The sequence below is a fragment of the Pan troglodytes genome, chromosome 20, assembly GCF_028858775.2.
Source record: "Pan troglodytes isolate AG18354 chromosome 20, NHGRI_mPanTro3-v2.0_pri, whole genome shotgun sequence".
NCBI lineage: Eukaryota > Metazoa > Chordata > Mammalia > Primates > Hominidae > Pan > Pan troglodytes.
Genome location: NC_072418.2, coordinates 17,487,062 through 17,511,927, shown reverse-complemented (window position 1 = coordinate 17,511,927; position 24,866 = coordinate 17,487,062). Strand labels below are relative to the sequence as shown.

Sequence of the window (24,866 nt, the reverse complement as noted above, 5' to 3'; positions counted from 1 at the left end):
GAATGTTGGCCCCCCTAAGGGATAAGCTCACATCCTCACCCCTAGTGCCAGTGAATGTAGCCTTATTTGCACGAAGAGTCTTTACAGATACAATTAGGCATCTTGAGATGAGATCATCCTGGATTATCCAGGTGGACCTTAAATTCAATGACACAGTGTCTTTATAAGCGACATGCACAGGAGAAAACACACACAGGTGCAGAGGAAACCAAATGACACAGAGAGAGAGAGATTGGAATGACGCAGCTGCAAGGTCGGGAACACCTGGAGCCATAGAGCATGGAAAAGCCGAGGAACAGAATCACCGTTAGAGACTCTGGAGGAAGCCTGGCCCTTCTTCCACCTTGATTTTGGACTTCTGGACTCCAGAACTATAAGAGAATACATTCCTGTTGCTTTCAGCCACCCAGTTTGTGGTTATATGTGACAGCAGCCACAGGAGGCTAATACAAACAGCCACGCCCATTAGTGTCAGTATTGCATACACCTGCATTCACAGCAATGGCAGAGTTAAGTATTGTGACAGAGAACATAGGACCCAAAAAGCCTAAAATATGTACCACTGAGCCCTTTACAAAAATGTTTGCCAGTGCATGCTCTTAGTCACTGTCAGGTACTGATTATTTTTTATCCAAATTCCTTCCCATTGGGAAGAAATGCTCCAAATAACATACATAGAAATATAGCCCAAAAAATTAGATCATGTGGATTAAAAATATGTGTTTAGCCCAGATGAAGAAACCGAATAACTCAGAAAAACTGAGACAAGAAAACGCTAACTCTGCAGCCAAAATGAGCCTTTTTTACTCTCTACCAAGGGAAATGGCCCATTAATTTTTCTCCAGAATCTGTCTCCAGTGTCCAGAATAGAAGCCAGGACAAAGCTGCAGTTAAGAGCTCATTTCGGGCCTGGCGCCGTGGCTCATGCCTGTAATCCCAGCACTTTGGGAGGCTGAGGCGGGCGGATCATGAGGTCAGGAGATTGAGACCATCCTGGCTAACATGGTGAAACGCTATCTCCACTATAAAAAAAAAAAAAAAAAAAATTAGCCGGGCGTGGTGGCGGGCGCCTGTAGTCCCAGCTACTCGGGAGGCTGAGGCAGGAGAATGGTGTGAACCCGGGAGGTGGAGCTTGCAGTGAGCCGAGATCGCACCACTGCACTCCAGCCTGGGCGACAGAGCAAGACTCCGTCTCAAAAAACAAAAACAAACAAACAAAAAAACTCATTTTGGTTGAATGTGGTTAGGGGACAAAACCATATGTCTAAGTCTAACACTGGAAACCGAGTGTCCCTCAGAAACTTGGAGATTCATGAGGTGGTTCCTGAGATGTGCCCTGGAAGAGGGGTCATTTCCAGTGTTGGGGGAAGGATGTTCATTCTAAGGGAGATGAAAACCATCGAATAGAAAGGAATATGTGTCTAGTCCCAAAGGTGAGCCCACGGGGAATGAACTGGCAGAAACACTTTTTATTTATATTGCTTGGCCTCCAAGGAGCTGAACTGCTTGGAGAACTGAGCAACAATAAAACAATTTATTTAATGAGGAGCCCTGAGTATTCAGCCTCCGGTTCTCCATAAACTGTAAATTCTCCCTTTGCAGAACCCACCTGCAGTTCACCAGCCCCAGACCAAGAGCAGCTTCTCTACGCCTCTCTGAAATGTCCATCCACTCCAGAGAACCAGCCCCTGACACCCACCCCCTTGCCCTGCCTGCACCGATTGTGCAAGGAGGGAAGGTCAACAGAGCCAAGTCCATTGAGGGATATCAAGAGAAGCCAGAGTAAACCCGTAAGTACTGTGGGAAAGTTTTGTGGAGGGAAGAAAAGCTTTTATTAACCATGTCTTCTGGGATACAGCCAGAAATGATGAGATGGTGAAAGAGGATTGATTCAAAGTCCTGAGCAGTTTGTGTCCCTCGCTCTGAAGGGGATTCTTGCAGCCGGTCCTCTCTCTGTTCTTGCTTCCAATCTCTGTTTCTTCTTGCTTCCAATCTCTGTTTCTTCTTGCTTTCAATCTCTGTTTCTTCTTGCTTTCAATCTCTGTTTCTTCTTGCTTTCAATCTGTTTCTTGCTCTCCATTACTGTTTCTTCTTGCTTTCAATCTCTGTTTCTTGCTTTCAATCTGGCACAATTCCAGGGCCACTCTCTTCCTGCAGCCGGATCTGACCTTCCTTTACGTATGTGCAAGCCTCGGGATTCGGCTCTATTTCAACTTTACCATCTCCTTATATTTATGAAGCATTGTGAGTGAGAAAGGCCCTGACTTGGAGTTGGGCAGGTGTGAGTTTTACTTCAGCGTTTTCCCTCTAGAACCTGACCCCAGAGATGTTTCTTACATTCTGTGGATCAATCCCTCATCAGCACAACAGTGAGTTTAAGGAGATCTCAGAGAATGCTTTTGAAAGTAGAGATACAATGGGTCAAATTCAGGGCTGAGTGTCACTCGAAACACACCATTGATTTATTTGTTCATTTACATAACATGTTCCAAAAGAATTTCAAGAAACCTACTCAATATGCAAAACAAAGAAAAATATCTTAAATGTATATGACAAAGGAAATATTGTAACAGAAGTAAAAAAAGGGGGGCATACAACGAGGTGCATAATTACAGAAGTAATCAAAATATATTTCACCAAATGTTACATAGTAGCCCAAATTGGGCCCCGATATGACTCTATGAGTTCTAATGAGGACAAAGCATTCTGGGCTGTTAGGTTGAAATGTGTCTACATAAATGGAAAAACTTTTATTTTACAGATGTAATGAATGCAAGTACGTTTGTGTTACATAGATACATTGCATAGTGGTGAAGTCTGGACTATTAGTGTAACCATCACTCAAATAGTGTACATTGTACCCAATAGGTAATTTCTCAAACCTCATCCCTCCCACCCTCCCACTTTTTGGAGTCTCCAATGCCTACTATTATTCCATTATCTATGCCCATGGTATACATTGTTTGGCTTCTGCTTATAAGTGAAAACATATGGTATTTGATTTTCTGTTTCCAAGTTATTTTACTTAGGATAATGGCCTCCAGTTCCATCCATGTTGCTGCACAAGACATGAATTCATTCTTTTTATGGCTGAGTAGTATTCTGTTGGCTGTATATATACCACATTTTATTTATCCAATCATACATCGGTGGACACTTAACTTGATTCTATGACTTGGCTATTGTGAATAGTGCTGTGATAAATGTATTAGTTCAGGTGTCTTTTGTGTAATGATTTCTTTTCTTTGGGGTATATACCCACTAGTGGGGTTGCTGGATTGAATGGTAGTCCTACTTTTAGTTCTTTGGGAAATCTCCATACTGTTTTCCATAGAGACTGAATTAATTTGCGTTCCCACCAACAGCGCATAAGCAGTCCCTTTTCTCTGCATCCTCACCAACATCTGTTTTTTTTTTTTTTTTTTTAATTTCTTTAAAATAACCATTCTGACTGGTGTAAGATGGTGTCTCATCGTGGTTTTAATTTGCATTTATCTGATGATTACACCAGTCAGAATGGTTTATTATTAAAGAAATAAAAAAATATGTTGGTGAGGATGTAGAGAAATTTTTGAGCAATTTTTCATGTTTGTTGACTGCTTCTAAAGACTGTTTGTTTGTTTTTTTTTTTTTTTTGAGACTGAGTCTCGCTCTATCACCCAGGCTGGAGTGCAGTGGCACAATCTCGGCTCACTGCAAGCTCCGCCTCCTGGGTTCACGCCATTCTCCTTCCTCAGCCTCCTGAGTAGCTGGGACTACAGGCACCCACCACTACGCCCGGCTGAATTTTTGTATTTTTAGTAGAGACAGGGTTTCACCGTGTTAGCCAGGATGGTCTCAGTCTCCTGACCTCGTGATCCACCACTGTTTTAATTCAATCAGGAGTTAATGTGTCTCCTCCCTAAAAGAATGGGTCACCATGATCACTCTGTGCTAACCTGAGGCACAAGGGTTTACTCTATCTCTCTGCTGCCCCATCTTTAATGTGTTGTTTTCCAAGATATATCAGCTAAGGTAATTCCAGTGTCATGTGCAAATTCCAGGCAAGAAAGAGATGAACAGAGGGGAAGGATTCTAAAGAGGATTCCAGGATTCCCATCAAATAAATTCCTATGCTTCACCAACTCTCCATGATTTTGCAATAGATAGTGGAAAATATAGTATCTTAGCTGGACACATGACCACTTCCAAATATAATTGAGTTCTATTAATAACAAAAAAAGAATGGATATATTGGGTAGGCAATCTCTGGCACAATGATCAATTACAAGATTAGCAGGATCCATAACATTAAAACAAAAAAGTGCTTAATAGAAGCATGGCCATCCCTACATGAACAGACACTTCTCAAAAGAAGACAGTTATGCGGCCAACAAACATGAAAAAAAGCTCAACATCACTGATCATTAGAGAAATGCAAATCAAAACCACAATGAGATACCATCTCATGTCAGTCAGAATGGCAATTATTAAAAAGTTAAGAAATAACAGATGCTGGCAAGACTGTGGAGAAATAGGAATGTTTTTACACTGTTGGTGGTAACCTATATTAGTTCAACCATTGTGGAAGACAATGTGGCAATTCCTCAAGGATCTAGAACCAGAAATACCATTTGGCCCAGCAATCCCATTACTGGGTATATACCTAAAGGAATATAATTCATCCTATTATAAATATACATCCACACATATGTTTATTGCAGCACTATTCACAATAACAAAGACATGGAATCAACCCAAATGCCCATCAATGATAGACTGGATAAACAAAATTTTGTGCATATACACCACAGAATACTACGCAGCCATAAAAAGGGACAAGACCATGTCCTTTGCAGGGACATGGATGAAGCTGGAAGCCATCATCCTCAGCAAACTAACACAGGAACGGAAAACCAAACACCTCATGTTCTCACTCATAAGTGGGATCTGAACAATGAGAATGCATGGACACAGGGAGGGGAACAACACATACTGACGCCTGTCAGTGGGAGTTGGCAGAGGGAGCGCATCAGGATAAATAGCTAATGCATGCAGGGCTGAATACCTAGGTGATGGGTTGACAGGTGCAGCAAACCACCATGGCACACATTTACCTGTGTAACAAATCTGCATGTCCTGTACATGTATCCTGGAACTTAAAATAAAACTTAGCAACATGGCCATTCCTGACATGAAGGCATAAAATACATTAATGACTGTTTCTCTTAAAGCAGTCACATTGTGTGATGGAAGGAGCAATGTTTCCAGCCAATTCCCTTGAAGGAATCCAAAAACACATTTTTAGATTCTTGAAATGTTCCTTAATGTAGGCTAAAGACCTCACACACAGTAACAGCCACACAGCGGGAGAGGGGAGCCAAGGACACTAGGTATTGCCCAGGTATTCAGGAGCCCTGAAAAAAATAGCAGTAAACCTTGTCTTGAGTTAAAGCACATCTCATTGAGTGACAAGAACATTTAGACTCTAAATAGTACAGACTTATTGTATAATACCATCATAGTTAGAGGACAATTTTCTGTATTATTAACATTAATTTGGTGTCTCCAATTAACAAGTCACCATCTGGTCTTACTTTGATGTCCAAATTACATTTTTGGATTGACTCATATCAGTATATGTCCCAGAACTGTTGTAATTTTTAGATAGCAGTCTTATATAAATGGGATAATAAAAATAGCTGGTCCCTCTCAAAGTTTGTGACTTAAAAATGTTATTACTAGATCCCTAATGGATGGTCACATGTGGAAGGTAGAAAAAGAAAACCCAATGAAGCTGGTCATTCAGTTTATTTTTTGTCACACAGAAATAATTTCCCAGGCCGGGCATGGTGGCTCACGCCTATAATCCCAGCACTTTGGGAGGCCGAGAAAAGTGGATCGCTTAAGGTCAGGAGTTCGAGACCAGCCTGGGCACATGGTAAAACTCTGTCTCTACTAAAAATACAAAACAAGGCCGGCTGTGGTGGCACATGCCTTTTATCCCAGCTACTCAGCAGGCTGAGGCAGGAGAATCGCTTGAACCCAGTAGGCGGAGGTTGCAGTGAGCTGTGATCATACCACTGCACCCCAGCCTGGGCGACAGTGAGATTCTGTCTCAAAAAAAAAAAAAAAAAAAAAGAAATTATTTTCCTGTTTCTTGGGTCCTGCCTCAGTGGACCATCATGGGAGACATGAAGATGCTCCAGGGATGGTCCTAGATTACAGAAGGCACCAGGGTCCCAATGAACCTTGAATCAATGTGCATCTCATTCCCCTTGAGTGTGAGGAAGCTCTAGCCCCAAGGACTCTCAGATTTTTTTTTGCAGGCAGGGGGAGTGGAGACTGAGGACCTTCTTTGGGCATTCTGCAGAGTCAAAGCTGAACAAAGAAATGTTCCTTCTAACCCCCGTGCTTGTGAATTCAAACATTGAGGCCATATATATAGCAGAAGAATTTAATAGGAATTCAACAGGCAATCAAACTTCCTATCTATCTAGATCCACTAGCTTCTGGGTGTGACGGTGCATTCTTGTAGTCTCAGCTACTTTGGAGGCTGAGATGTGAGGATTGCTTGAGCCCAGGAGGTCAAGGCTACAGTGAGTCATGATTGCACCACTGCACTCCAGCCTGGGCAACAAAACAAGACCTTGTCTCAAAAAAAAAAGTATTGAGATGAAATTAATATAACATAAATTAACCAGTTGCTTGAAAGCAAGCAATTGAGTGCCATTCACTACATTCTGTGTTTTGCACAACCACCATCTCTATCTAGTTTCAAAACATTTCCATTACTCCTAAATAAAACCACTTACACATTACAGTAGCACTCTATCCTCATCCCCTACCCCCGCTCCCCAGTCCCTGCAACTCGTTATCCTACATTTTATGTATTGTGGCTATTTCATGTAAATGAGATTGCATGTAAACGAAGAAGCCCAGGCATTGAGCCTCAGTAAAGGCTTCCTTGGGGTCAGGTTCTACTAATTAATTATTCTTTCCTTTGCTATACTTTCTTGTTTCATTGCATGTCTCATAATATTTCATTACAACTAAATATTTTGAATATTATAGTGTGGCGACTCTGGAAATCAAATTTTCTCTCCTCCTTGGGGTTTATGGTTGCTGCTTTTTGTAATTTGCAGTTGTTTACTTGCCTAATGAGTCTTCTAATTTTATAAAGATTGCATATTTGTCCAGTGTGTGGTTGCTGAAGTCTGTAGGCTGTTAGCTTAATGGCCAGAGAGTGATTTGATAAGAGATTTCCTTAAACAGTGGAGCCCAAAACCAAAATCTCCCAACCTTTGCAGTTTGGCTCTGTATGTGCTTTGAGACAGGCCTTTACCACTAAGCTGAGCATTTTTCAACTCCAGCCTTTGCCTTAACTTCCTACTTGCACAGAGCTTGAATATCAGCTACAGGTGAGAGGTCAGGGCCTTCTGGATGTTTACTTAGCATGCAATCCTGGGTAGGACACCTATGTATCCTACATTCCCAGGAATCTTTCTGATATAGGAGTTAAAAAGAAATATTTAGGCCAGGCGCGGTGGTTCACGCCTGTAATCCCAGCACTTTTGGAGGCCGAGGCAGGTGGATCACGAGATCAGGAGATCAAGACCATCATGGCTAACACGGTGAAACCCCGTCTCTACTAAAAATACAAAATATTAGCTGGGCTTTGTGGCACGCGCCTGTAGTCCCAGCTACTCGGGAGGCTGAGGCAGGAGAATCACTTGAACCCAGGAGGCAGAGGTTGAAGTGAGCCGAGATCACGCCACTGCACTCCAGCCTGGGTGACACAGCGACACTCCGTCTCAAAAAAAATAATAATTATTATTATTATTATTTAGGTAGATAGGGAGGGTAAGGAAGTCCTTGGTAAGGTTTCCCTTTTAATAAAAAGCAGCCCCCAAATAATTTCTTTTCTAACAAAAAGCAGCCTGTAAAATCAAGCTGCAGATATAGATAATCAAGCTGGAACCCTGCACGGGTGAATGCCGGCAGCTGTGACAAATAGGAAAAGGCTGTCTGGGAGCCAGGCATGTTCAACATGGCTACTCCATCTTCCCTTTTCCTTGCAAACCACGTGTACAGTAAGGAGAAGACAACATGGCAGCGACCCGCAAAGACCCCATTTGCATAATAGAAGATTAGGATGGAGCAGCCAGCTTCCTCCGGACTATGTAAACGTCATACCTGGTCCAACCAATCTTTTCTTTTTTTGGAGACATAGTCTCCCTCTATCACCCAGGCTGGAGTGCAGTGGTGTGATCTCGGCTCACTGCAACCTCCATCTCCCAGGTTCAAGTGACTCTCGTGCCTCAGGCTCCCAAGTAGCTGGGATTACAGATGCGCACCACCACACCCAGCTAATTTTTGTATTTTTAGTAGAGACGGGGTTTCACCATGTTGGCCAGGCTGGTCTTGAACTCCTGACCTCAGGTGATCCACCTGCCTCAGCCTCCCAAAGTGCTGAGATTACAGGCGTGAGCCACGATGCCTGGCCCCAACCAATCTTTGGGCCCTGTTTAAATCAAACACTGCCTCCTCAAGCCAGTCTATAAAATCCAGTGTACTTTGCTGCCAGCAGGAAGTCCCACTCAGGCAAGGTCTCCTTTCTCTTTCTTTTGCCTATTAAACCTCTGCTTCTAAACCCACTTTTTGGGTGTCTGCGTACTCAATTTCCTTGGCGTGAGATGAGGAACCTTGGGTATTTACCCCAGACAACGACGCAGCTTCACCTCTACATTCCCAGGAATACGTGAGAAATTTTCAAAGTCATATGTCCCAAATATCTCACTCCCCAGCCTTTCTTCCAAGACATGTCAGCATGTCCATCATTTACCACTACTCATATGCTTTTCCCCAGACACTTGTGGATAGTTCATTTGTCTTTAAATGTTTTCAACAATCTCCTTTGAGAGAGGTTTCAAGGTAGGTAAAGGTAAGCTCCTTGTGTTATTCCTTCAGGAGTCCATTGGACTTATTATTATTTTTTAAATTATTATTTGGAGACAGAGTTTCACTCTTGTCACCCAGGCTGGAGTGCAGTGGTACAATCTCGGCTCACTGCAACCTCTGCCTCCCAGGTTCAAGCGACTCTCCTGCCTCAGCCTCCCAAGTAGCTGGGATTACACGCGTGTGCCACCACGCCCAGCTCATTTTTGTATTATTAGTAGAGACGGGGTTTCACCATGTCGCCCAGGCTGGTTTCGAACTCCTGACCTCAGGCGATCCACCCGCCTCAGTCTCCCAAAGTGCTGGGATTACAGGCATGAGCCACCATGCCCGGCCCATTGGACATATTAAAACAGAACATTGCCATACATTTCTGCTATCTTCAGCACCAGGAACTGGTGGGACTGTGGGGTTGTCATATTCAGCACTGCCACTGAGCCAGGAAAGATGGTGGGAAAATGATAAATTGCCACAAAGCTGTCCAACCTGGTTTCAGTCACCTTTTTTAAAAAAATTAAGGATTCACTTTGTTGCTCTAAACCTTTGACTGTTTTCCAGATTCCTGACTGATACGGTTTGGCTGTGTCCCCACCCAAATCTCATCTCGAATTATAATCCCCAAGGTTGAGGGAGGGGCCTGGTGGGAGGTGATTGGATCACAGGGGCAGTTTCTAATGGTTTAGCACCATCCCCCTAGTGCTGTCTTGTGATGGGATTCTCATGAAATCTGGTTGTTTAAAAGTATGGTGCTACCGCCTTAGCGCGCGCTCTCTCTCTCTCTGCTGCCATGTGAAAAAGGATGCTTGCTTCCTCTTCCCCTTCCACCATAATTGTAAGTTTCCTGAGGCCTCCCAAGTCATACAGAACTGTGAATCAACTAAACCACTTTCTTTATAAATTACCCAGTCTCGGGTAGTTCTTTACAGCAGCGTGAGAATGGACTAATACACTGATCAAGTTGATTATGACAGCTGCCACGGTATTATCTGTGTTTCTGTGAAGTATTGGTACTTTGGAGTTCTCTACCTAAAATTCAGAATATATCCTAAAATTGCATTAATTTAATATGCAGTACCTATAAAATTTTTTAACCATATTTTACCAAAATATTTTTTAAAGCATAATGTCTGACTGGCTTTCCAGTGACAGAACAGAAACTCACAAAACGAACATGTAAAATAATGTAACATATGATCACATAAACAGTGCAAATTATTGTAAACATGTCAGATGTTTGCACTGAAAAAATGAAACATTGGCTTTATAAACAAAGGTTGGAATAGCTGAGAACAATGTGTGAAAAGTATCAAATCCATGCAGATAGCAGGGGGAAAAAGCATAGTTATTGAGCTCCTATTTTGCATGCATATTAAGTAATGAGGAATGAGAGAAGACATGGAGGAGAACAAGGGCGAGAAGAGCTGAGAACTAGAAGCTGTAAGTGTCCAAGACCATTGCTACTCAAATATTAATGAAGCTGCTACATTGTCTGGAGTATATACCCTGGGGTTCATTGGCATGCACTAGGAAAATTTAGAACACGGACACACACGAGGAGTTCAGAGGCGGAGGTTTAATAGGGAGAAGAGAAGAAAAAGAGAAACACCTCTCTCCATAGAGAAAAGGGTCTCCGAGAGGAAAGGACAGGCTGGTGGTGAATGCGCAGAGTTTAATAGTCCCCTTTGAGGAGGCAGTGTCTGATTTACATCAGGCTCACAGATTGGTTCGATCAGGTATGACATTTTCATAGTGCTCAGGGAAGGCTGGTGGCCCCACCCTAATCTTACTTTGCAATTGGACTTTCCAGTTGATGTGCGCCATCTTGTCTGCTCGTGGCTGACAAAGAGAAGGGAAGATGGAGCCACCATCTTGAAAACGTCTAGTCCTTAGTTCCTGCCGGCATTCACCCGTGCAAGCTCCCAGCTTGTTTGTGTCTGCAGCTCGCCTTTACAGGATGCTCTTTGTTAGAAAAAGATTTGGGGCTGCTTTTCATTAAAAAGAAAAGCCTCGCTGAGGACTCCCATAACCTTACTATCTATCTGCGTAAGTGATTTTTTCTTAACTCCTGTATCAGTAATATGCATGTGAAACCCTTGGTGATATTGTTAAAATGTAGATTCTGAATCCGTAGGTCTGACCAGGGATTCTGCATTCAAAGAAACTCTTGTTGATCTTGTTGGTTCATGGACAACACTTTGAGAAGCCAGGCTATAGAGGGTACAAGTATTATGGAACTAACACTACATTTCCAGATTCCAATGGTAGCAAAGAAAAGGATGGAAGAATTTCAGATGCCCCAGATAAAGACAGCAAGAAAAAGGCAATCTTTTGTTAATTGATTCCTTCACTTAAAATTAAATGTAACCAAATTTCCATGTTGCCAGTGTGTTGATAATTGACTGTTGCTTTTTTCTCTCTTGTGGCAGTTATTTTATCCCCATGGAAACAGGAAATCAAACACATGCCCCAGAATTTCTCCTCCTGGGGTTTTCAGCAACGTCAGAGATTCAGTTCATTGTCTTTGGGCTGTTCCTCTCCATGTACCTAGTGACTTTCACCGGGAACCTGCTCATCATCCTGGCCATATGCTCTGACTCCCACCTCCACACCCCCATGTACTTCTTCCTCTCCAACCTGTCCTTTGCTGACCTCTGTTTTACCTCCACGACCGTCCCAAAGATGTTACTGAATATACTGACACAGAACAAATTCATAACATATGCAGGCTGTCTCAGTCAGATTTTTTTTTTCACTTCATTTGGATGCCTGGACAATTTACTCTTGACCGTGATGGCCTATGACCGCTTCATGGCCATCTGTCACCCCCTGCACTATACGGTCATCATGAACCCCCGGCTCTGTGGACTGCTGATTCTGGGGTCCTGGTGCATCAGTGTCATGGGTTCCCTGCTCGAGACCTTGACTGTTTTGAGGCTGTCCTTCTGCACCAAAATGGAAATTCCACACTTTTTCTGTGATCTTCTTGAAGTCCTGAAGCTCGCCTGTTCTGACACCTTCATTAATAACGTGGTGATATACTTTGCAACTGGCGTCCTGGGTGTGATTCCCTTCACTGGAATATTTTTCTCTTACTATAAAATTGTTTTCTCTATACTGAGGATTTCCTCAGCTGGGAGAAAGCACAAAGCGTTTTCCACCTGTGGTTCCCACCTCTCAGTGGTCACCTTGTTCTATGGCACGGGCTTTGGGGTCTATCTCAGTTCTGCAGCCACACCATCTTCTAGGACAAGTCTGGTGGCCTCAGTGATGTACACCATGGTCACCCCCATGCTGAACCCCTTCATCTACAGCCTGAGGAACACGGACATGAAGAGGGCCCTGGGGAGACTCCTCAGTAGGGCAACATTTTTTAATGGTGACATCACTGCAGGACTTTCATAAGTAGCAAGGCTTGGACCATTGGGAGGCACTTTTGGTGGTTCTTGAATGTATCCAAACATCAATGTATTCTCTTTTAGTTCTGGAATTACCATATCTTATCGTGTCTTTGATACAGGAGCTAGAAAGAAATTATTTAGGTAGATAGGGAGGGCCACAGAGTCCTGGGCAAGGTTTCCCCGTTAACAAAAAGCAGCCCTCAAAATCATTTCTAACAAAGAACAGCCTGAAAAATCGAGCTGCAGACATAGATAAGCAAGCTGGAAGCTTGCATGAGTGAATGCCGGCTGCTGCGCCAATAGAAAAGGGCTAGGTGGGGGCCAGGCATGTTCAACATGGAGGCTCCCTCTTCCTTTTCTTTGTCAACCACGTGTACAGCAAAGGAACAGGCAACATGGGGCTGCCCAGGTAAAGAATCCATCTGTATAATAAAAGATTAGGGTAGGGCAGCCAGCTTCTCCACATGCTATGCAAATGGCACACCTGATCCAACCAATCTTTTATGGCCTATGTAAATCAGACAACACCTCCTCAAGCTAGTTTATAAAACCCTGTGCATTTCACCATGGAACTGGCAACCCATTTTCTCTGGGACCCCTCTCTGCACATAGAGCTCTTCTCTTTCTCTCACCTATTAAACTTCTGCTCTTAACCTCACTCTGGTGTGTCCACATCCCAGTCTTCTTCCATGGCTGTGGGACAACAAACCTCAGGTGTTACCCCAGACAACTATGCTGCTTCATCTTGATTTTGACAATTTTTGAAGACGGTGTATTAACTTTCTAGGGCATCTGTAACAATGTGCCACAAATTGGGTGAGTTAAACAATAGCAATTGATTGTCTCACATTTCTGTAGACTATGACGCCTGAAATCAAGGTGTTGGCAGGGCTGGTTCCACTTGAAGGCTGTGAGAAAGATTCTGTTCCATGCCTTACCCCTAGCTTCTGCCGGTTGCTGGCAGTCTTTGGCTTTCCTTGACAATATAGAAGCATCACCCCAATCTCTGCTTTCATCTTCAGGTGATGTTCTCCCTCTAGGTGTGTCTGTGTCCAAATTTCCCCTTCTTATATGGACAACATTCAGATTAGAGGCCAACTCTACTCCACTATGGACCTCATCTTAGCTTAACTAATTACATTCACCGCAGCCCTATTTCTAACTGAGGGCTTTAATGTAACATATGATCACATAAGCAATGCAAACTATTGTGAACATCTCAGATATTTGCAATGAAAAAATTAAACATTGGCTTCACAAAGGTCAGAATAGCTGAGACCACATTCTGAAGTTTTGGCGGTAAGGACTTCAACATATGAATTTGTAGAGAATGAAAATTCAACCCATAAAAGACAGTTTCATCAAGACTAGCTTTAAATGCAAAGAATGACCAGCATCCCAAATTGCCCATTTCTGTTTTTTTGTTTTTTTGCAAATAAAATGTTATTGGCATATAGCCACACCCACTTGTGTACATATTATCTGTGGCTGCTTTCATGTTACAAGAGCAGATATGAGTAACTGCCACAGAAATCATCTGACCTGGAAAACCTACCTAAAATATTTACTCTCTGGCCTTTTTCACTGTGAAGGTTTGCTGACCCCTGAATTAAAACATTGCTCTCACTTCATCTCGTCTAAGTTAGATTTTTTTTTTTTTTTTTTTTTTTTTTTTGAGATGGAGTCTTGCTTTCTCACCCAGGCTGGAGTGCAGTGGCGCAATCTCGGCTCCCTGCAAGCTCCGCCTCCCGAGTTCATGCCATTCTCCCACCTCAACCTCCCGAATAGCTGGGACTACAGGCACATGCCACCACACCCAGCTGATTTTGTTTTTGTATTTTTAGTAGAGACGGGGTTTCACTGTGTTAGCCATGATGGTCTCAATCTCCCGACCTCGTGATTCGCCTGCTTCAGCCTCCCCAAGTTCTGGGATTACAAGCATGAGCCACAGCACCCAGCCTAAGTTAGATTTTTTTTAAGCATCTCAGCATACCATTAAAATTGTCTAATGTACATGAAATTCTTTGCAAAACTCCATTCTTATTACTGTGTAATTAGAAGGGTTTTGTTCTATACATAGAATGCAAACTCAAACAATAAGTGATCCTTTCCTAGTAATCTAAATATTAATTCTCATGATGGGTGGGACCTTCATACCCCCTCTGTGTAGCAAAATCTCTGACATAGAAGGAAAGTGTGGTAAATTCTTGTTGAATAGGTAAACCTAAACTAGTATATGCACATCTTGAATAAATAAGTAGAATTAACAAAGCTGTGAAGCTAGAAAAACTTTCAGCTACTCTGTAGTTAAGTCTCACAGAGATTTTGAGTAACACCCTTATGTGAAGTTGCCGTTGTAAGATTATGTCATTATTCACCATCACGCACATGTTAAAGCTAATTCAGTGCCATCGTCTTCCAGGGGAGTGATGTAGAACAGCAAAGACTGAATGAATGGTCAACTTTTCATGTAACTCACTCAATTAGTGGAAATGGTCCTTCCATTTCTTTGTCTTTTTTTTTTTTTTTTTTTTTTTTTTGAGATGGAGTCTCACTCTGTTGCCAAGCTGGAGTGGGGAGTGCAGTGGCACGATCTCAGCTCACCGCAAACTCCACCTCCCGGATTCAAGTGATTCTCCTGCCTCAGCCTCCTGAGTAGCTGGGACTATACGCACGTGCCACCACGCCCAGCTGATTTTTGTATTTTTAGTAGAGACAGAGTTTCACCATGTTGGCCAGGATGGTCTTGATCACTTGACCTTGTGATCTGCCTGCCTCAGCCTCCCAAAGTGCTAGGATTACAGGCGTGAGCCACTGCACCCGGCCTGGTCCTTCCATTTCTAATTGAGGAGAGTGATGCTGAAACTGCCTTTGCAAAAAATTATCGCTGAGAACATTATGACGGTGAAAGTGGTCTGACCTAACTAACTCCATCTTGCCTCTAACCTCCAAGCTGTCCTTGCTCATTCCTGGGCTCTAACTTTGGGAGAAACTTAGTTTATAGTTTAACTTTGAAACAAAGACGGTAACAGCCCTTTCCCAAAACCAATTCCCTTCCTACTGGGAGACTAGACTGCCTTCGTAGGACTAACATATTAGCCACAAGATCAGAAACTATGGTTTAAAAGTCACGCAGTTGGCCGGGCGCGGTGGCTCACGCCTGTAACCTGAGCACTTTGGGAGGCCAAGGCGGGTGGATCACAAGGTGAGGAGATCGAGACCATCCTGGCTGACATGGTGAAACCCCGTCTCTACTAAAAATACAAAAAAATTAGACGGGCGTGGTGGTGGGCACCTGTTGTCCCAGCTACTCTGGAGGCCGAGGCAGGAGAATGGCGTGAACCAGGGAGGCAGAGCTTGCAGTGAGCCGAGATTGTGCCACTACATTCCAGCCTAGGCGACAGAGCGAGACTCTGTCTCAAAAAAAAAAAAAAAAGAAAAGAAAAAAAAAAGTCACGCAGCTGGAGACTGCAAGATTCTGAACCTCCCCAAATTGCTTCTGGGGACAACATCACTATTGTAAAACCTAAGATTGGTGCTTGAGCTATTTTGCAGACCCTGTACTCCACTGCTCAGCTGGCACCACCCAGACTGATTAACTCATCTGGTCTTGTGGCCCCTCCCAGGAACTGACTCAGCACAAAAGGACAGCTTTGACTTCCTATGATTTCATCTCTAACCCAATCAATCAGCACTCCCCACTTCCCAACTCCTACCCACCAAATTATTCTTTAAAACCCCAATCCCCAGATTTTCAGGGAGACTAATTTGAGTAATAATAAAACTGCAGTCTCCTGTACAGCTGGCTCTACATGAATTAAACTCTATTGCAATTCTCCTGTCTTCATAAAGCAGCTCTGTCTAGGCAGCAGGCAAGGTGAACCCATCGGGCAGTTACAATGGTGCAATCAACTCTATTGTTGGACAGCTCCCAGCATTAGAGATTGAAAAATCTGAGTCAAAATTGCCTTCCCTATAACGTCTATGATTAGTTATTTTGAAGGAATCGATCAATTTTCAACACTCTTCCATGAAACCACTAGTCATTTCTTAGACAAAAGGTTTATTCCTGTCTTCACCCCTACGAGTTTTCTATACTCCTTAGAAGGTGGAATGAGTTCCTTTGTCTACAACTCCTCTTCCACTGACATTCTATATTCACTCAGTTCTATCACTGCTGCTTCTAAATTGTGAGACACAAGAATGCACCCAACACTCCAGGCATTTACTGATGAGCACTGAGCATGCTTCCTTGAATAATCTGCAGCCCCAGGCCAATGTGCATGTGTCTGTGTTGTAAGCCACAAGACACATATTAAACATTAATTAGTAAAGTTGGATAAATATAAAAGGTCAGCGTTAGGGGGTGGGCGGGGCAGAGAGAGTGGGAGAATTGTCAAAAGAGAAGAGTTTCATGGAAGAAATGTTGGGAAGTGAAATGTCAGGATAATTAAATGAGTGACCATCAGATGTGGCTACTAGTAGATCACCAGGGATATAAACAGGTACTAGTTGGTTGGTGTTAAAGCTGAAACCCAGATTGGCTCCTCCTCATCTTCTCAAGTTCTCAGTGCTGCAACATTCCATGATTTCGTCTTCTAGCCTCTTCTTTTCCCTACCTGTCCTCACTTTTCCCTATCTGTCTCTCACCATGTGTCTCTCTAGTTAATGTCATGCTGTCTCATAGACTTAAGATCATATATGGAGGCTAAAGAATCCAAAATGCGTATCTTCAGACAAGATGACTCCAGATTCATAGACCCAACTGCCTCTTAGACAACTCCACTTGGAAGCTTAACACACATTTCAAACCTGACATGCCCAAAATCTTAATCCTAATTACTCCCAGCCTTCTCCACTCACAATCTTCCCATCTATGTACATGGCAAAACTCCATTATTCCAGCATCTCAAGTCAGAATCCTTTGAGTTGTACTTAACTTCTTTCTCTCTCTCTCTGTCTCTCTCTCTCTCTCGATTGTATATAAATGGAATCATACACTATTTTGACTTTGTGAGTGGCTTCTTTCACTTAGCTTAATGCTTTCAAGGTTCATCCATGTTGTAGCATGTATTGGTATTTCATTATCTATTTTGCCAAATAGTACTCCATTGTATAGATAGACTATATTTTGATATCCACTCATCAATATGAGAGACACTTCAGTTTTTCCACTTTTGGACTATTATGAATATTCTTATAAACGCTTGTGTACAATTTTTTTTTTTTTTTGAGACAGAGTTTCACTCGTTGCCCAGGCTGGAGTGCAATGGCGCCTTCTTGGCTCACTGCAACCTCCACCTCTCAGGTTCAAGCAATTCTCCTGACTCAGCCTCCCTAGTAGCTGGGATTACAGGCACCCACCACCACACCTGGCTAATTTTTTTGTATTTTTAGTAAGACGGGTTTCACTATGTTGGCCAGGTTGGTCTCGAACTCCTGGCCTCAGGTGGTAGGCCCGCCTCAGCCTCCCAAAGTGCTGGGATTACAGGCGTGAGCCACCATGCCCAGCCTTGTGTACAAATTTTTGTGTAGACATATGTTTCCATTTCTCTTGAATATATGCCTTGGAGTAGAATTACTGGGTTGTATGGTAATGCTATGTTTAACATATTGAGGAACTGCCAAAATGTTTTTCTTAGTGACTGCACCATTTTCATCTCCACCAACAATGTAGGAGTGTTCCAATTTCCCCATATTCTCATCAAAACTTGTTAATTGCTTGTCTTTTGTTTTATTTTAGCCATTCCAACAGATGTGGAGTGGTAACTCGGTGTGGTTTTAATTTGCATTCCCTAATGACTTATGATAAGACTCTTTACAAGTGTATATTGACCATTTACATATCTTCTTTGGGGAAATATCTATTCAAATTATTTGCCCATTTTTAATTGGGTTATTTGAATTTTATTGTTAAGTTGTAAAAGTTCTATGTATGTTCTGGATATAAGTCTCTTGCCAGATGATTTTGATGCATAAACATTTTTAATTTTGATGCAGTCCTATTTATCTAATTTTGTATTTTGTCATTTGTGCTTTGGATACCATATCTAAAAATCCACTGCCTAAACCAAGGTCAAAAAGATTTACTTCTGGTTTTTTTTCTACAAGTTTTACAGTTTTAGCTCTTACTTTTAGGCCTATGATCCATGTGGAGTTGATTATTTAATGCAGTGTGAGGTAGGGGCTTAACTTCATTCTTTTTTTTTTTTTTACACAAATTGAGCCATTTTAATAAAAAAAGCTAGTCCAAAAAAGGGTCTCATTCTGTAAAGATTAAATCATTTCCAAATCACAGTGAAACGAACTTAATTAACCAATTTTGTTTTCTACTATATGCCTTAGAGATACCTCACTAAAATTTCGTATCTGATACAACAGAATAACATTTGCAGAATGTAATATTGTAGTGACAGTACTGAGGTTCATTGTTACAGACTATTAAATGGTTACATCTTAATTATTTATACAGAATATTGGTCCAATAACATTAAAATAGAGAACAGCATCTGGAAATTTATCTCATTCAATGTTCGGAGATAAAAGAGTTAAACATCCTTTCCATTATTTTCTGCAGTAAGTCCTTGTTCACAATGAAATCTGATGGCAATTAAATTCTGGCATTTTCCCCAGCTACTGTATGAAGAGGATGCTGAAGGCCATTACTATACAGCATACTTCAACATAAGGACTCTTCCGTTCACCAATTCTGGCACACTTCCAAAATATACCCAACAATCCAGTTTTATTTCTGTCCAGGAGGCTGGGTGCCAAGGATCGAATATAAGCACAGGTACATATAAGCAGCAAGATTACAGTCAATAGACTCTGAATATTGAAAATGGCAGACATAGCGAGGCCGGCGATGCCACAGCCACATCACCCTTCCAGGCCCCAGGCAGAAGCTTAACATCATTCTTTTGCATGCTGAAATACAGTTGTCCCAGAAACATTTCTTAAATAGACCATTCTTTCTCCCCAGTGAATTGTCTTCACATCCTTGCTGAAAATCTATAGACCATAAATGTAAGAGTCTATTTCTGTACTCTTGATTCTATTTCATCGGGCTATATGTCTAATCCTTATGCCCATACCACACTGTCTTGATTACTGTAGCTTTGTAGTAAGTTTTAAAATCAGGAAATGTGAGTCTTCAAGTTGGTTCTTCTTTTCCAAGATTCTTTGACTATTGTGAATCCTCTACCATTCCACATAAATTTTAGGGTCATCCTGTCAATTTACACAAAAAAGTTAACTGGGCTTGTGGTAGGGACTATGTTAAATTCATCAAGTTGGGGGGTACTTCTATCTTATCAATACTAAGCCTCCCAATTCATGAACATGGGATGTCTTTCCATTTCTTTAGATCTTTAACTTCTTCCAACAATGTTTCATAATTTTCAATGTACAAGCCTTGCACTTCTTTATACAGTAGTATTTGTACATCTTCTTTCACAGGATAATTATAATGAGCAGCTAAACCAGATGATCCTGTCTCCTGGAAAATGAGGACAATATTGAACTGAGCCAGGAGTATCTTAAAAATGCTTTTTCATGTTTGTTACAAATAACTTTTCATGGCACCATTATAAAAGAAAATTTCCAGGAAATGTTTGACATTCATTTGCTGTAGAATTTAGGTGTTCTGATCCGTAGAGCATGCTCAGCTAACTCCCATTGCAGGTAAGGTGCTATGGCCCAATTTCACACATACTTTGTATTAAGTCCTCTGCTTCAACCTCCTTTTCTAAAAAGATCTTCCTCAAGTTGAAAATATATAACCAGGAAAACCAGCCTTAACAGACTTTCTTAAAATAGCATAAGAGAGGAAATTACTGTTCAGTCCAGGACCTTCATGTAAAGCAAACAACTGATCTCAATTGCCCAGCACTTTCCTGGTTTAGTACAAAAAGCCCCAATCCCAGAAAAACATATCAGTTACAGGAAAACCAGGTCACCTGAGCTCCCTACCTGCATGCCCCATGTTCTTCACTCTCCTTTTCTAAAGAGTCACTAATTTAATTCATTCAACAAATATATTTTTATTACTCACCAAGTGCAGCACACAGATCAATAAAGATTCAATTCCTGCCTTTACAGCGCTTACAGATAATTTTTTAATGTTTCCTGGCTAGAGTAAAATCAGAACTTTGTAAATAGAATCTCTTCACTCTTCCATTTTATAAACTGAGCTATGGAAGTAGGCAAATATTTCTACTGCACATTTTGTAAAATGTATTTATAGATAACGTTATTTCATCCTCGGCATGATATCTAAATCCAGAGCAGTTCCATCTAAAATAATATTCCCTCTGGGCTCCCACTGACCAAATTCATACCGATTCAACATCAAGGAAAATGACTTTAAATTATTATAACCTATTAAATAAAAAATATCCATGAGTTCATAGTGATACATAAAATACCAGCCAATAAATGTAGAAGACATGAAAGAATTAGAAAATCATGATTTTTCAATATCCAGTAAATGACCACTAAAAATGTTGCATATTGGAGAACAGGGTATCCCTACAGTGCCGAAGAATCATCTCACAAATTACTGATTAATTACAAGTGCCAAAGTGTACATTTACAATGTGGAGATCTGATAGTCACTATCTGAACTCAGTCTCAGGCTTAACATTATCAATACAGGGGCAACCTGACATTATATGTCTCCTGATAAGACATGAAGTCACAAAATCATGTTTGTGGCAAATAAAGAATTATTGACAAATCAGCCTAATCTTAATCTAATCTAGTCTTTAGACTGAAGGTTGGCAAACTACAACATGCAGACCAAATTCACCCTGCTGCTTGTTTTTACAAATATGGTTTTATTGGAACATGGCTACACTTATTCACTGATGTATTATTGACAGCTGCTTTCAACCTACAATGTCAGAGTTGAGTTGTTGTAACAGAGACTATAAGGCCACAAAACCAAAAAAAAAAAAATTACTATCTGACCCTTTATAGAAAAAGTTTGGTGGCCCCGTTCTTCTAGATCTAACCTTCAATCTACATGAAATACGAGGGACAGAAGAAGTTAAGTGACATGATGAGGAAACAAACTGGCAAATCCAGAACATGAGACATTCAACAAGAAAATTGACCTAGACTCTTCTAAAGTCATTATCATGAAAAAAGTGGCCAGTAGCTACTCTAGATTAAGACACAAAACCAGCAAAACAATCAAATTCATTATCAGTTTTGGTGGAAACTCTAGTTCAAATATATGGTATAAAAGATATTTTGGAGTCAAGCGGGATAATTTGACTATGCATTGCATATTAAAAGTTATTGTGAAATTATATATTCCTTTGGGTGTAATAATAGTATCATGGTTATATAAAGAACATTCTTATTCTTAGAATTTGCTGAAGAATTATTTAAGACAGAAGTGCTGGCCGGGCACGGTGGCTCACACCTGTAATCCCAGCACTTGGGGAGGCCGAGGTGGGTGGATCACCTGAGGTCAGGAGTTTGACACCAGCCTGACCAACATGGAGAAACCCTGTCTCTACTAAAAATACAAAATTAGCCAGGTGTGGTGGCACACGCCTGTAATCCCAGCTACTCAGGAGGCTGAGGCAGGAGAATCGCTTGAACCCGGGAGGCGGAGGTTGCAGTGAGCTGAGATCGCGCCATTGCACTCCAGCCCGGGCAACAAGAGCGAAACTCTGCTGCAAAAAAAAAAAAAAAAAAAGATGGAAGTGCTATGATGTCTGCCACTGACTACCAAATGTTTTGTATGTGTAAATGTGTGTGTATAGATTGAGAGAGATGTTTTCTAGGGTGCCACTATAATAATATTGTTCCATCTCTATGGATGATATATGAGTGTTTATTGTATCAATCTTCTGAATTTTTTCTATGTTTTAAAATTATAAATAAAAGTGTCAGGAAAGCAAATGCATTAATTAGTTCTTAATTCATTAAGGGTATACTCTCATGAATTCCTAGACATCCAGATCAAATGCTTTTTTCTCTGCACAAAGTTACTTTTGTCAATAGATGTTTTATAAAACTGTGAATATGCATGGCTACAAGGTGATGGATTTAAAATCTAAAAATTAAAAATAAAATTATTAAAACGTTAGGAAAAAATGGAGGGGATCTCTTCTTCTGCCTAGGAAATAGAAAATGAAAATGAGTATGGCTCCAAACCCAAGAATAAGAAAATCCAAATAAACTACAAAACCATTAATTTTCTTGAACCCATTAGCGAACAGAGGTAATGGGACAAGAAAGTAGCCTGAAATCAAAGGAAAGACAGGAGTGTCTAAAGAGAGACCATAAGGAGTACTGGCGAACCTAAGGCAGAGCACAAAAGGAAGTTATCTGGGTGTCAATACAAGTGACTAAGAAGAATTCATCTAAATTTTTAATGAATTTAATAGCCCCAAGAGTGGTCACTGATGAAAGTATTAGAACTCTGCAGGAGTGCAAAGAATGTGGAGAGACTCTCTCTGAAATGCAGCTACATAGGGAAAAGCCACAGCTGAAGGTAGAACAACTATGAGACAAACAAACCCTCTTGCAAAGAGAGCCCTCACCCCAACACAAGACACCAAAGTAACACTCAAATAAACTGAAGCCTGGTGTTCACTGATTCCAGACAGACTTAACCTGATTCCAGACAGACTTAACCTCCCACAAAAATAGCTTAGGAGAAATAATACAAAGATGTGCTCATTTCCAGTCATAAATAATACCTCATTGTCAGCTGCCCTACACAAATTGTCCAGCATTCAATCAAAAATTATGAAACACGGGCCAGCCACGGTGGTTTACACCTGTAATCCCAGCACTTTGGGAGGCCGAGGCAGGCAGATCACCTGTCAGGAGTTCAAGACCAGCCTGGCCAACATGGCGAAACCCTGTCTCTACTAAAAATCCAAAAAATTAGACGGCGTGATGATGTGCACCTGTAGTCGCAGCTACTTGGAAGGCTGAGGCAGGAAAATTGCTTGAACCCAGGAAGTGGAGGTTGCAGTGAGCCAAGATCACACCACTGCACTCCAGCCTGGGCACAGAGTGAGACTCCGTCTCAAAAAACATTATGAAGCACAAGCAAAAGCAAGAAAACACAAACCACAGAGAAATCAGCAGAAACCAGACTTAGAAATAAACTAATAGGGAATTTAAAATAACTATAATTGGGCCAGGCGCAGTGGCTCACACCTGTAATCCCAACACTTTGGGAGGTCAAGGCAGGCGGATCACGAGATCAAGAGATCCAGACCATCCTGGCAAACATGGTGAAACCCCGTCTCTACTAAAAACACAAAAATTAGCTGGGCATGGTGGCGCGCGCCTGTAGGTCCAGCTACTCAGGAGGCTGAGGCAGGAGAGTCGCTTGAACCTGGTAGGCCGAGGTTGCACTGAGCCAAGATCCTGCCACTGCACTTCAGCCTGGCGACAGAGAGAGACTCTGTCTCAAAAAAAAAAAAAAAAAAAAAACTGTAACTAATTTTTTTTAACTCTAGTGCAATTCTAGTTTATTGCATTCTGTTATTAAAACTCCTGAACCACGGGACACTGGCTGCCACTCTGGCTGGTCCCTCCCAGCCCACAGTAGTCTCCCTCATTCTCTGACTCCCTCCAATTCCTTTCCAAGCTCTGCATTCTTCCAATTTCTCATACTTACTCTCATAGAACTCCTATTTCGTGGGCGCTCAGAACCACCAACATCCCAGCCCTAGATCCCTGAGTCCTATTCCTGGATTTCTGCAGGCCCCCGCACTGGGACCTCAATTTCGCTCCCTGCAAATGTGTGGTCTCTGACTTCCGGTATCCGAAGCAAGGATTTCCGGTTCCCACGCTCCTGTTGACAAAAACTTCCCGTTTTCGTTTTTTGAGGTTGGGCAACAGCACTTTGGGAGGCCGAGGCAGGCAGATCACTTGAGGTCAGGAGTTCGAGACCAGTCTGGCCAACATGGTAAAACCCTGTCTCTACTAAAAATACAAAAAATTAGCTGGGCATGGTGGCACGCGACTGCAATCCCAGCTACTCAGGAGTCTGAGGCAGGAGATCGCTTGAACCCAGGAGGCGGAAGTTGCAGTGAGCCAAGATCCTGCCACTGCACTCCAGCTTGGGTGACAGAGACCCTGTCTCAAAAAAAAAAAAAAAAAAAAAAAAACAAGCAAACAAACAAACAAAAAAAACCGAGCTGACTCTGGACTCACGCAGGCCTGGTGTCTCCGATCCCAGCCTTGCCATTTTCTGGCTCTATGAACCTGGGTGAGCCGCATCGCCTTCCTGAGCCTCAGTTTCCCCATCTGTAAAACAGGGATTCACCCATTCACTGTTCCACAAATGTGCACCCAGGACCCACTGACACCAAGCGCTGCGCCCAGCTCTAACCTATATAAAGTTAAGGCAGAACACGAACATGGTTAAGTGCGTTCACCCCTCCCCCAGCATGGAGCTGCTGAACTAGTTTTAGGAATGGGGGAATCAGAGCATGCGTGGACAGAGGGAGGACCACAGAGTGGACCACCCCCACTCTTCTCAGATTCCCCTCA

General features: G+C 42.0%; 2 protein-coding genes across 2 annotated transcripts in view; one reads left to right on the top strand and one right to left on the bottom strand.

Annotated features, from left to right (window-relative positions):
• The window catches only part of OR7C1 (olfactory receptor family 7 subfamily C member 1), a 32,299-nt gene extending 18,334 nt beyond the window's left edge, over positions 1-13,965 (top strand). Inside the window, exons 2-5 of the mRNA XM_063800583.1 lie at positions 1,603-1,790; positions 10,745-10,980; positions 11,069-11,257; positions 11,364-13,965. Of these exons, the coding sequence (XP_063656653.1) occupies positions 11,121-11,257; positions 11,364-12,339 (1,113 nt within the window). The 5' untranslated portion in view covers positions 1,603-1,790; positions 10,745-10,980; positions 11,069-11,120 and the 3' untranslated portion in view covers positions 12,340-13,965. The remainder of the gene's footprint in view (positions 1-1,602; positions 1,791-10,744; positions 10,981-11,068; positions 11,258-11,363) is intronic.
• A 4,880-nt stretch (positions 13,966-18,845) lies between these two features.
• Positions 18,846-19,255, bottom strand: LOC107969680 (protein kish-A-like). Its single transcript, XM_063800582.1, has one exon. The coding sequence runs from the start codon at positions 19,185-19,187 to the stop codon at positions 18,969-18,971; it is 219 nt and encodes a 72-aa protein (XP_063656652.1). The 5' UTR covers positions 19,188-19,255; the 3' UTR covers positions 18,846-18,968.
• Positions 19,256-24,866: the final 5,611 nt, after the last annotated feature.

Coding starts and splice junctions, on each gene's coding strand:
- LOC107969680 (XM_063800582.1), bottom strand. CDS start 19,187: ATGTCTGCCATTTTCAATATTCAGAGTCTATTGACTGTAATCTTGCTG.